This window comes from Eurosta solidaginis, chromosome 4 (assembly GCF_040869045.1).
Source record: "Eurosta solidaginis isolate ZX-2024a chromosome 4, ASM4086904v1, whole genome shotgun sequence".
NCBI lineage: Eukaryota > Metazoa > Arthropoda > Insecta > Diptera > Tephritidae > Eurosta > Eurosta solidaginis.
Genome location: NC_090322.1, coordinates 170193607 through 170207467, shown reverse-complemented (window position 1 = coordinate 170207467; position 13861 = coordinate 170193607). Strand labels below are relative to the sequence as shown.

The 13861-nt window shown below is 36.8% G+C and overlaps 1 protein-coding gene across 1 annotated transcript; it reads left to right on the top strand.

The window, feature by feature from the left end:
* The first annotated feature begins 239 nt into the window (after positions 1-239).
* Positions 240-1437, top strand: LOC137248327 (paramyosin-like). Its single transcript, XM_067779195.1, has one exon. The coding sequence runs from the start codon at positions 255-257 to the stop codon at positions 1197-1199; it is 945 nt and encodes a 314-aa protein (XP_067635296.1). The 5' UTR covers positions 240-254; the 3' UTR covers positions 1200-1437.
* The last annotated feature ends 12424 nt before the right edge of the window (positions 1438-13861 follow it).

Genomic DNA, 13861 nt, shown 5'->3' with positions numbered 1-13861 from the left:
TCGGCCGTTTCGTGACAACCGACGCCAGTTGGGAACACCAACGAAGGTGAAGTTTTTTGCACTTGCCTCTCCCAACTCACTGGAGGTCTCTCCCTTCCTCTGCTTCCAAAGTGCGATGTCGACTAAAATACTTTCTTGGCCGGAGTGTCTTCATCCATTCGCATAACATGACCTAGCCAGCGAACCCTTTGGGTTTTTATTCGCTGCACTATCTACATATCTGCGTAAAGCTCATACGGCTCATCATAAAAGATATGACACGTCGCTATCAGGGAAACTGGAATGAAATAGTAGAAATTACAAATAAACAATTAAGCGAACTGCAAGCTGAACGTCAACTTTGTAAACACGAATTTATGCAACTTGTTGAAAAGATAGAGCAAATGCAAAACATCATTTCAAATCAGGAAATGAGCGCAGAACAGCGTGATTCATGCATTGCAGAGTTGGAGCAACGTAAGCACGCCTTTCAAATTATGGAACGTACCCTACGTGAGCTCGAGGGTCGGCAACATCATCAACAAGTTTTACTATCACGTCATAAAAAACAACTAAACGACCAAATTGCTATATATAATGATTATATGTATAAAATTGCTACTAGTTGCACAAAAATGCAATTTGATACAGCCGATCTCCTATTACCACTCAATCCACAAGAAATAGAAGTAAAAGAACGTATAAAAAGGTTAGAAGAAATATATGCGCGTGCGCAAATACAATTACAAGAAATGCAGCAACAACTAGAGCAGTTAGAAAATCAAGTACAAGAATTAAATCACTATATAAAGTCAACATTAAAAGTGAAAAATAGTGAACTCGAAATGGCACTCAAGTTGAGCGAACGTAAAATAAGCGAATTTGAAAAACTAAAACAACAACAAATCGCTGCCTTAGATACGCAAATGCTTGAAGTTGAAGGACGTTTGCAACAATTAGAATTTGATTTAAAAAGCGCTCGAGATGAAAAGCGTGAAAGGCGAAAGCAAGCATTAGACTTAGAAAAACAAAACGACGAGCTTATGAATTGTGCCGAACAGGAATATAATGCTGCAGCAGATGAACGCGAAGCTTTACAAAATATTTTTGAGAAAGAACTCGAACGTTCAAATGAAATATTAGTAGAATTTAGTAAATTAGTTGAGGAGCGTGAAGTGGAGTTAAAAGCGCTTCAGGAGGAGTTAACCAATAACGTTTAAACATAATTATTTGTTGTTTTGGTGAATTTTAATGGAAATGTTATTCATAATATTCATCTTTTTTATATGATTTATTAATATTAAATACTTAAACTTTTTTTATTGCAAGATACATAAAAATGAGATTTTACATACATAATTATAATATAATTTAACTGTTATACTTAAATATAGATTTATGTTTCTTTTTTTACTAAGATTTAAAAATGTAATATTAATAAATGTAAATGCTTTTAAATTTCTTTGTATGTACTATTTTATGAATATTCAATTATTATATTTTTCTAAGAAAACTGAAAAGAAAGAAAGAAACATTTACTGGTATATTGCGATGGTACCATTTCGAAAACCGCCACAATCATCAGGCAATTTCTAAATGTTATCAAAGGTTTCACCGAGATTCGAACCGCGAATCACACAGTGAAACTGCACTTGCCTTAACCACTAGGCTATCCTGCTTGTATTGGTTTCCTTGCTTAATTCAGTTTATCTCATTTCTACACTAACAACACAATTGAGACATTCTGTCTATTAATTTGCGAGATGTGTAGATTTTGTTTTTGTAAAGTTTCTTTCTTTTCAGTTTCTCTTAGAATAATATAATAATTGAATATTTTATTATTATAGCCGGTGTTAAGCTCATGAATTCTTAATAATAAGTATGGGTTTTTGCTTTACTTGTTTTGGGTCAGGGATTTTCCGTTCGCGTTTGATATCCGTGAGATCTTCTGTTTTTGTATAGAAAGCGTTTTTACAAAATCTGGAACTGCGTGATAAAACATGTCTCCAACATAAAGGTTGTACAACGTGTTCGTGAACTTCGAAAGTGGTCAAAATGAAAGGACAACGTCTGTAATCTCCAGGTTACAATGCGAAAACGGAAAAGGATTTGAAATATCCTAGGATGCCAAGATCACCGTACTTAGAATCATAGAAAGCTGATGACAGTGGTAGCTATCGGAAGGATATATCTAAACCTGACGCCTAATTTGGACCAAGTACAACTGGAACCAAGTATTTTCCCCACAAGAACTGAACGAAGCAATATAAATCTGCCAGAAGATGCAACTAAGCTCGGATCAAGACTATCTGCAAAGCAAATACTTTCTCCCGCACTTGGTTGCTTGTTATCGCAACAGAGAATGCAACTTTGTATCTTATTTTGCTGAAGATTGTGATCTAGTGTTTTGTGATGATGTTCCTCGCTTAGTTAGGCTTATCGAGAATGTTCAACTGCGGGTTAGAAAATACCCGCGAATATACCTGCGGTAGGTATGCCTGTCGTAAGAGGCGACCAAAATACCAAATAGATTCAAGGGGTTGTGCAACGCAACCCTTTCAAGGTGTTGCCAGCGCAAAATATAGCTTCTTCAACCCAATTGTCAACCTCACCTATCCGTGACGAATACTGTTTCATTAACCGCCGAGGCTCTGTCGACCACAAACTCCTAATGGAGGGCGGGATGGCCTAGAAAGTCGCATGTGGTCATACCAAATCGTTCCCGAGATGGTCGGGCAAGGTACCGGATCTGCATCCGGCAATCAATCAATCAACATATCCAAGGCCTTCGGGGAGTGTCCTTATCGCTACAACAACAACAACAACAGAATGTTCAACATCGTATATGACATGAACGAATGAAGATTGTTTATATTATCATCTAGACGGAGGTAACAGCAGTCCTTTTGCATAACGACAATGAGAATTTGAAGAATGTCAGACAAAATAAAGTACGAAGAACACAGCTTGATGGTATGTGAAAGTTATAAGTATGCTGGTGGCTACGGGCGGAGAAAGAGAAGGATTGAATTCATCTCTGCACCACGGTTTGCTACCCCATTTGCATATAAAACTGGAGATGTTGAAACAATCGGTGAAGGTGCTGAATAAAGAGAATGAGACTTTAAATATATAAAAGCTTTAAATGGAAAATTTAGAGAAATTACGTTAGAAGCCTAAAAATATTGTAAGGAAGTAGTGGGCTATTTGTTAGGAAACCACAAAATTCGTTAAAATCGGATGTTCCTTCAGCATTCATCACTATTAACTGCCCTTTAACCGCCTAAGCGATTTCGGCCGTTTCGTGACAACCGACGCCAGTTGGGAACACCAACGAAGGTGAAGTTTTTTGCACTTGCCTCTCCCAACTCACTGGAGGTCTCTCCCTTCCTCTGCTTCCAAAGTGCGATGTCGACTAAAATACTTTCTTGGCCGGAGTGTCTTCATCCATTCGCATAACATGACCTAGCCAGCGAACCCTTTGGGTTTTTATTCGCTGCACTATCTACATATCTGCGTAAAGCTCATACGGCTCATCATAAAAGATATGACACGTCGCTATCAGGGAAACTGGAATGAAATAGTAGAAATTACAAATAAACAATTAAGCGAACTGCAAGCTGAACGTCAACTTTGTAAACACGAATTTATGCAACTTGTTGAAAAGATAGAGCAAATGCAAAACATCATTTCAAATCAGGAAATGAGCGCAGAACAGCGTGATTCATGCATTGCAGAGTTGGAGCAACGTAAGCACGCCTTTCAAATTATGGAACGTACCCTACGTGAGCTCGAGGGTCGGCAACATCATCAACAAGTTTTACTATCACGTCATAAAAAACAACTAAACGACCAAATTGCTATATATAATGATTATATGTATAAAATTGCTACTAGTTGCACAAAAATGCAATTTGATACAGCCGATCTCCTATTACCACTCAATCCACAAGAAATAGAAGTAAAAGAACGTATAAAAAGGTTAGAAGAAATATATGCGCGTGCGCAAATACAATTACAAGAAATGCAGCAACAACTAGAGCAGTTAGAAAATCAAGTACAAGAATTAAATCACTATATAAAGTCAACATTAAAAGTGAAAAATAGTGAACTCGAAATGGCACTCAAGTTGAGCGAACGTAAAATAAGCGAATTTGAAAAACTAAAACAACAACAAATCGCTGCCTTAGATACGCAAATGCTTGAAGTTGAAGGACGTTTGCAACAATTAGAATTTGATTTAAAAAGCGCTCGAGATGAAAAGCGTGAAAGGCGAAAGCAAGCATTAGACTTAGAAAAACAAAACGACGAGCTTATGAATTGTGCCGAACAGGAATATAATGCTGCAGCAGATGAACGCGAAGCTTTACAAAATATTTTTGAGAAAGAACTCGAACGTTCAAATGAAATATTAGTAGAATTTAGTAAATTAATTGAGGAGCGTGAAGTGGAGTTAAAAGCGCTTCAGGAGGAGTTAACCAATAACGTTTAAACATAATTATTTGTTGTTTTGGTGAATTTTAATGGAAATGTTATTCATAATATTCATCTTTTTTATATGATTTATTAATATTAAATACTTAAACTTTTTTTATTGCAAGATACATAAAAATGAGATTTTACATACATAATTATAATATAATTTAACTGTTATACTTAAATATAGATTTATGTTTCTTTTTTTACTAAGATTTAAAAATGTAATATTAATAAATGTAAATGCTTTTAAATTTCTTTGTATGTACTATTTTATGAATATTCAATTATTATATTTTTCTAAGAAAACTGAAAAGAAAGAAAGAAACATTTACTGGTATATTGCGATGGTACCATTTCGAAAACCGCCACAATCATCAGGCAATTTCTAAATGTTATCAAAGGTTTCACCGAGATTCGAACCGCGAATCACACAGTGAAACTGCACTTGCCTTAACCACTAGGCTATCCTGCTTGTATTGGTTTCCTTGCTTAATTCAGTTTATCTCATTTCTACACTAACAACACAATTGAGACATTCTGTCTATTAATTTGCGAGTTGTGTAGATTTTGTTTTTGTAAAGTTTCTTTCTTTTCAGTTTCTCTTAGAATAATATAATAATTGAATATTTTATTATTATAGCCGGTGTTAAGCTCATGAATTCTTAATAATAAGTATGGGTTTTTGCTTTACTTGTTTTGGGTCAGGGATTTTCCGTTCGCGTTTGATATCCGTGAGATCTTCTGTTTTTGTATAGAAAGCGTTTTTACAAAATCTGGAACTGCGTGATAAAACATGTCTCCAACATAAAGGTTGTACAACGTGTTCGTGAACTTCGAAAGTGGTCAAAATGAAAGGACAACGTCTGTAATCTCCAGGTTACAATGCGAAAACGGAAAAGGATTTGAAATATCCTAGGATGCCAAGATCACCGTACTTAGAATCATAGAAAGCTGATGACAGTGGTAGCTATCGGAAGGATATATCTAAACCTGACGCCTAATTTGGACCAAGTACAACTGGAACCAAGTATTTTCCCCACAAGAACTGAACGAAGCAATATAAATCTGCCAGAAGATGCAACTAAGCTCGGATCAAGACTATCTGCAAAGCAAATACTTTCTCCCGCACTTGGTTGCTTGTTATCGCAACAGAGAATGCAACTTTGTATCTTATTTTGCTGAAGATTGTGATCTAGTGTTTTGTGATGATGTTCCTCGCTTAGTTAGGCTTATCGAGAATGTTCAACTGCGGGTTAGAAAATACCCGCGAATATACCTGCGGTAGGTATGCCTGTCGTAAGAGGCGACCAAAATACCAAATAGATTCAAGGGGTTGTGCAACGCAACCCTTTCAAGGTGTTGCCAGCGCAAAATATAGCTTCTTCAACCCAATTGTCAACCTCACCTATCCGTGACGAATACTGTTTCATTAACCGCCGAGGCTCTGTCGACCACAAACTCCTAATGGAGGGCGGGATGGCCTAGAAAGTCGCATGTGGTCATACCAAATCGTTCCCGAGATGGTCGGGCAAGGTACCGGATCTGCATCCGGCAATCAATCAATCAACATATCCAAAGCCTTCGGGGAGTGTCCTTATCGCTACAACAACAACAACAACAGAATGTTCAACATCGTATATGACATGAACGAATGAAGATTGTTTATATTATCATCTAGACGGAGGTAACAGCAGTCCTTTTGCATAACGACAATGAGAATTTGAAGAATGTCAGACAAAATAAAGTACGAAGAACACAGCTTGATGGTATGTGAAAGTTATAAGTATGCTGGTGGCTACGGGCGGAGAAAGAGAAGGATTGAATTCATCTCTGCACCACGGTTTGCTACCCCATTTGCATATAAAACTGGAGATGTTGAAACAATCGGTGAAGGTGCTGAATAAAGAGAATGAGACTTTAAATATCTAAAAGCTTTAAATGGAAAATTTAGAGAAATTACGTTAGAAGCCTAAAAATATTGTAAGGAAGTAGTGGGCTATTTGTTAGGAAACCACAAAATTCGTTAAAATCGGATGTTCCTTCAGCATTCATCACTATTAACTGCCCTTTAACCGCCTAAGCGATTTCGGCCGTTTCGTGACAACCGACGCCAGTTGGGAACACCAACGAAGGTGAAGTTTTTTGCACTTGCCTCTCCCAACTCACTGGAGGTCTCTCCCTTCCTCTGCTTCCAAAGTGCGATGTCGACTAAAATACTTTCTTGGCCGGAGTGTCTTCATCCATTCGCATAACATGACCTAGCCAGCGAACCCTTTGGGTTTTTATTCGCTGCACTATCTACATATCTGCGTAAAGCTCATACGGCTCATCATAAAAGATATGACACGTCGCTATCAGGGAAACTGGAATGAAATAGTAGAAATTACAAATAAACAATTAAGCGAACTGCAAGCTGAACGTCAACTTTGTAAACACGAATTTATGCAACTTGTTGAAAAGATAGAGCAAATGCAAAACATCATTTCAAATCAGGAAATGAGCGCAGAACAGCGTGATTCATGCATTGCAGAGTTGGAGCAACGTAAGCACGCCTTTCAAATTATGGAACGTACCCTACGTGAGCTCGAGGGTCGGCAACATCATCAACAAGTTTTACTATCACGTCATAAAAAACAACTAAACGACCAAATTGCTATATATAATGATTATATGTATAAAATTGCTACTAGTTGCACAAAAATGCAATTTGATACAGCCGATCTCCTATTACCACTCAATCCACAAGAAATAGAAGTAAAAGAACGTATAAAAAGGTTAGAAGAAATATATGCGCGTGCGCAAATACAATTACAAGAAATGCAGCAACAACTAGAGCAGTTAGAAAATCAAGTACAAGAATTAAATCACTATATAAAGTCAACATTAAAAGTGAAAAATAGTGAACTCGAAATGGCACTCAAGTTGAGCGAACGTAAAATAAGCGAATTTGAAAAACTAAAACAACAACAAATCGCTGCCTTAGATACGCAAATGCTTGAAGTTGAAGAACGTTTGCAACAATTAGAATTTGATTTAAAAAGCGCTCGAGATGAAAAGCGTGAAAGGCGAAAGCAAGCATTAGACTTAGAAAAACAAAACGACGAGCTTATGAATTGTGCCGAACAGGAATATAATGCTGCAGCAGATGAACGCGAAGCTTTACAAAATATTTTTGAGAAAGAACTCGAACGTTCAAATGAAATATTAGTAGAATTTAGTAAATTAGTTGAGGAGCGTGAAGTGGAGTTAAAAGCGCTTCAGGAGGAGTTAACCAATAACGTTTAAACATAATTATTTGTTGTTTTGGTGAATTTTAATGGAAATGTTATTCATAATATTCATCTTTTTTATATGATTTATTAATATTAAATACTTAAACTTTTTTTATTGCAAGATACATAAAAATGAGATTTTACATACATAATTATAATATAATTTAACTGTTATACTTAAATATAGATTTATGTTTCTTTTTTTACTAAGATTTAAAAATGTAATATTAATAAATGTAAATGCTTTTAAATTTCTTTGTATGTACTATTTTATGAATATTCAATTATTATATTTTTCTAAGAAAACTGAAAAGAAAGAAAGAAACATTTACTGGTATATTGCGATGGTACCATTTCGAAAACCGCCACAATCATCAGGCAATTTCTAAATGTTATCAAAGGTTTCACCGAGATTCGAACCGCGAATCACACAGTGAAACTGCACTTGCCTTAACCACTAGGCTATCCTGCTTGTATTGGTTTCCTTGCTTAATTCAGTTTATCTCATTTCTACACTAACAACACAATTGAGACATTCTGTCTATTAATTTGCGAGTTGTGTAGATTTTGTTTTTGTAAAGTTTCTTTCTTTTCAGTTTCTCTTAGAATAATATAATAATTGAATATTTTATTATTATAGCCGGTGTTAAGCTCATGAATTCTTAATAATAAGTATGGGTTTTTGCTTTACTTGTTTTGGGTCAGGGATTTTCCGTTCGCGTTTGATATCCGTGAGATCTTCTGTTTTTGTATAGAAAGCGTTTTTACAAAATCTGGAACTGCGTGATAAAACATGTCTCCAACATAAAGGTTGTACAACGTGTTCGTGAACTTCGAAAGTGGTCAAAATGAAAGGACAACGTCTGTAATCTCCAGGTTACAATGCGAAAACGGAAAAGGATTTGAAATATCCTAGGATGCCAAGATCACCGTACTTAGAATCATAGAAAGCTGATGACAGTGGTAGCTATCGGAAGGATATATCTAAACCTGACGCCTAATTTGGACCAAGTACAACTGGAACCAAGTATTTTCCCCACAAGAACTGAACGAAGCAATATAAATCTGCCAGAAGATGCAACTAAGCTCGGATCAAGACTATCTGCAAAGCAAATACTTTCTCCCGCACTTGGTTGCTTGTTATCGCAACAGAGAATGCAACTTTGTATCTTATTTTGCTGAAGATTGTGATCTAGTGTTTTGTGATGATGTTCCTCGCTTAGTTAGGCTTATCGAGAATGTTCAACTGCGGGTTAGAAAATACCCGCGAATATACCTGCGGTAGGTATGCCTGTCGTAAGAGGCGACCAAAATACCAAATAGATTCAAGGGGTTGTGCAACGCAACCCTTTCAAGGTGTTGCCAGCGCAAAATATAGCTTCTTCAACCCAATTGTCAACCTCACCTATCCGTGACGAATACTGTTTCATTAACCGCCGAGGCTCTGTCGACCACAAACTCCTCATGGAGGGCGGGATGGCCTAGAAAGTCGCATGTGGTCATACCAAATCGTTCCCGAGATGGTCGGGCAAGGTACCGGATCTGCATCCGGCAATCAATCAATCAACATATCCAAAGCCTTCGGGGAGTGTCCTTATCGCTACAACAACAACAACAACAGAATGTTCAACATCGTATATGACATGAACGAATGAAGATTGTTTATATTATCATCTAGACGGAGGTAACAGCAGTCCTTTTGCATAACGACAATGAGAATTTGAAGAATGTCAGACAAAATAAAGTACGAAGAACACAGCTTGATGGTATGTGAAAGTTATAAGTATGCTGGTGGCTACGGGCGGAGAAAGAGAAGGATTGAATTCATCTCTGCACCACGGTTTGCTACCCCATTTGCATATAAAACTGGAGATGTTGAAACAATCGGTGAAGGTGCTGAATAAAGAGAATGAGACTTTAAATATCTAAAAGCTTTAAATGGAAAATTTAGAGAAATTACGTTAGAAGCCTAAAAATATTGTAAGGAAGTAGTGGGCTATTTGTTAGGAAACCACAAAATTCGTTAAAATCGGATGTTCCTTCAGCATTCATCACTATTAACTGCCCTTTAACCGCCTAAGCGATTTCGGCCGTTTCGTGACAACCGACGCCAGTTGGGAACACCAACGAAGGTGAAGTTTTTTGCACTTGCCTCTCCCAACTCACTGGAGGTCTCTCCCTTCCTCTGCTTCCAAAGTGCGATGTCGACTAAAATACTTTCTTGGCCGGAGTGTCTTCATCCATTCGCATAACATGACCTAGCCAGCGAACCCTTTGGGTTTTTATTCGCTGCACTATCTACATATCTGCGTAAAGCTCATACGGCTCATCATAAAAGATATGACACGTCGCTATCAGGGAAACTGGAATGAAATAGTAGAAATTACAAATAAACAATTAAGCGAACTGCAAGCTGAACGTCAACTTTGTAAACACGAATTTATGCAACTTGTTGAAAAGATAGAGCAAATGCAAAACATCATTTCAAATCAGGAAATGAGCGCAGAACAGCGTGATTCATGCATTGCAGAGTTGGAGCAACGTAAGCACGCCTTTCAAATTATGGAACGTACCCTACGTGAGCTCGAGGGTCGGCAACATCATCAACAAGTTTTACTATCACGTCATAAAAAACAACTAAACGACCAAATTGCTATATATAATGATTATATGTATAAAATTGCTACTAGTTGCACAAAAATGCAATTTGATACAGCCGATCTCCTATTACCACTCAATCCACAAGAAATAGAAGTAAAAGAACGTATAAAAAGGTTAGAAGAAATATATGCGCGTGCGCAAATACAATTACAAGAAATGCAGCAACAACTAGAGCAGTTAGAAAATCAAGTACAAGAATTAAATCACTATATAAAGTCAACATTAAAAGTGAAAAATAGTGAACTCGAAATGGCACTCAAGTTGAGCGAACGTAAAATAAGCGAATTTGAAAAACTAAAACAACAACAAATCGCTGCCTTAGATACGCAAATGCTTGAAGTTGAAGAACGTTTGCAACAATTAGAATTTGATTTAAAAAGCGCTCGAGATGAAAAGCGTGAAAGGCGAAAGCAAGCATTAGACTTAGAAAAACAAAACGACGAGCTTATGAATTGTGCCGAACAGGAATATAATGCTGCAGCAGATGAACGCGAAGCTTTACAAAATATTTTTGAGAAAGAACTCGAACGTTCAAATGAAATATTAGTAGAATTTAGTAAATTAGTTGAGGAGCGTGAAGTGGAGTTAAAAGCGCTTCAGGAGGAGTTAACCAATAACGTTTAAACATAATTATTTGTTGTTTTGGTGAATTTTAATGGAAATGTTATTCATAATATTCATCTTTTTTATATGATTTATTAATATTAAATACTTAAACTTTTTTTATTGCAAGATACATAAAAATGAGATTTTACATACATAATTATAATATAATTTAACTGTTATACTTAAATATAGATTTATGTTTCTTTTTTTACTAAGATTTAAAAATGTAATATTAATAAATGTAAATGCTTTTAAATTTCTTTGTATGTACTATTTTATGAATATTCAATTATTATATTTTTCTAAGAAAACTGAAAAGAAAGAAAGAAACATTTACTGGTATATTGCGATGGTACCATTTCGAAAACCGCCACAATCATCAGGCAATTTCTAAATGTTATCAAAGGTTTCACCGAGATTCGAACCGCGAATCACACAGTGAAACTGCACTTGCCTTAACCACTAGGCTATCCTGCTTGTATTGGTTTCCTTGCTTAATTCAGTTTATCTCATTTCTACACTAACAACACAATTGAGACATTCTGTCTATTAATTTGCGAGATGTGTAGATTTTGTTTTTGTAAAGTTTCTTTCTTTTCAGTTTCTCTTAGAATAATATAATAATTGAATATTTTATTATTATAGCCGGTGTTAAGCTCATGAATTCTTAATAATAAGTATGGGTTTTTGCTTTACTTGTTTTGGGTCAGGGATTTTCCGTTCGCGTTTGATATCCGTGAGATCTTCTGTTTTTGTATAGAAAGCGTTTTTACAAAATCTGGAACTGCGTGATAAAACATGTCTCCAACATAAAGGTTGTACAACGTGTTCGTGAACTTCGAAAGTGGTCAAAATGAAAGGACAACGTCTGTAATCTCCAGGTTACAATGCGAAAACGGAAAAGGATTTGAAATATCCTAGGATGCCAAGATCACCGTACTTAGAATCATAGAAAGCTGATGACAGTGGTAGCTATCGGAAGGATATATCTAAACCTGACGCCTAATTTGGACCAAGTACAACTGGAACCAAGTATTTTCCCCACAAGAACTGAACGAAGCAATATAAATCTGCCAGAAGATGCAACTAAGCTCGGATCAAGACTATCTGCAAAGCAAATACTTTCTCCCGCACTTGGTTGCTTGTTATCGCAACAGAGAATGCAACTTTGTATCTTATTTTGCTGAAGATTGTGATCTAGTGTTTTGTGATGATGTTCCTCGCTTAGTTAGGCTTATCGAGAATGTTCAACTGCGGGTTAGAAAATACCCGCGAATATACCTGCGGTAGGTATGCCTGTCGTAAGAGGCGACCAAAATACCAAATAGATTCAAGGGGTTGTGCAACGCAACCCTTTCAAGGTGTTGCCAGCGCAAAATATAGCTTCTTCAACCCAATTGTCAACCTCACCTATCCGTGACGAATACTGTTTCATTAACCGCCGAGGCTCTGTCGACCACAAACTCCTCATGGAGGGCGGGATGGCCTAGAAAGTCGCATGTGGTCATACCAAATCGTTCCCGAGATGGTCGGGCAAGGTACCGGATCTGCATCCGGCAATCAATCAATCAACATATCCAAGGCCTTCGGGGAGTGTCCTTATCGCTACAACAACAACAACAACAGAATGTTCAACATCGTATATGACATGAACGAATGAAGATTGTTTATATTATCATCTAGATGGAGGTAACAGCAGTCCTTTTGCATAACGACAATGAGAATTTGAAGAATGTCAGACAAAATAAAGTACGAAGAACACAGCTTGATGGTATGTGAAAGTTATAAGTATGCTGGTGGCTACGGGCGGAGAAAGAGAAGGATTGAATTCATCTCTGCACCACGGTTTGCTACCCCATTTGCATATAAAACTGGAGATGTTGAAACAATCGGTGAAGGTGCTGAATAAAGAGAATGAGACTTTAAATATCTAAAAGCTTTAAATGGAAAATTTAGAGAAATTACGTTAGAAGCCTAAAAATATTGTAAGGAAGTAGTGGGCTATTTGTTAGGAAACCACAAAATTCGTTAAAATCGGATGTTCCTTCAGCATTCATCACTATTAACTGCCCTTTAACCGCCTAAGCGATTTCGGCCGATTCGTGACAACCGACGCCAGTTGGGAACACCAACGAAGGTGAAGTTTTTTGCACTTGCCTCTCCCAACTCACTGGAGGTCTCTCCCTTCCTCTGCTTCCAAAGTGCGATGTCGACTAAAATACTTTCTTGGCCGGAGTGTCTTCATCCATTCGCATAACATGACCTAGCCAGCGAACCCTTTGGGTTTTTATTCGCTGCACTATCTACATATCTGCGTAAAGCTCATACGGCTCATCATAAAAGATATGACACGTCGCTATCAGGGAAACTGGAATGAAATAGTGATGGCATACCATTGTTGGCTGTGAAATCGAGATGATGCAACTCGGACTTTCAAGATGAATTCTCAAAATGGGAGCTTGTAGCATATACGCCTTGAAAATGTATTTTTATAAATGTAAAAAACATTGAGTAATTTGCCAAAGTATCAAGTGGCGGCTCTTGATAAATAAAAACTCTTTGGTTTTGCTGTTTCAAAGCCAGATTAATATTGCTAAATTCAAAAAAATACTCAAGTCAACTCCTTTTTTTTTAATTTACGAAAAGGGATTATTGCAAAGCGAATTCAGTACAAGGTGTTATTATCCTAACAGCTCATTGCTTCTCCTTGATTATTTTCCTTACAACGCCTTGTACCATTGTGCATATATAATCCACAATGTCTTGTACAACAATATGTCAGTTAATCCAATTTAAGTTTCCTTTGATTTAAAGTTTTTGGCACGTCGAATTGGTTGAATAGATAGATAGATAATTAATTGAGG

Coding starts and splice junctions, on each gene's coding strand:
- LOC137248327 (XM_067779195.1), top strand. CDS start 255: ATGACACGTCGCTATCAGGGAAACTGGAATGAAATAGTAGAAATTACA.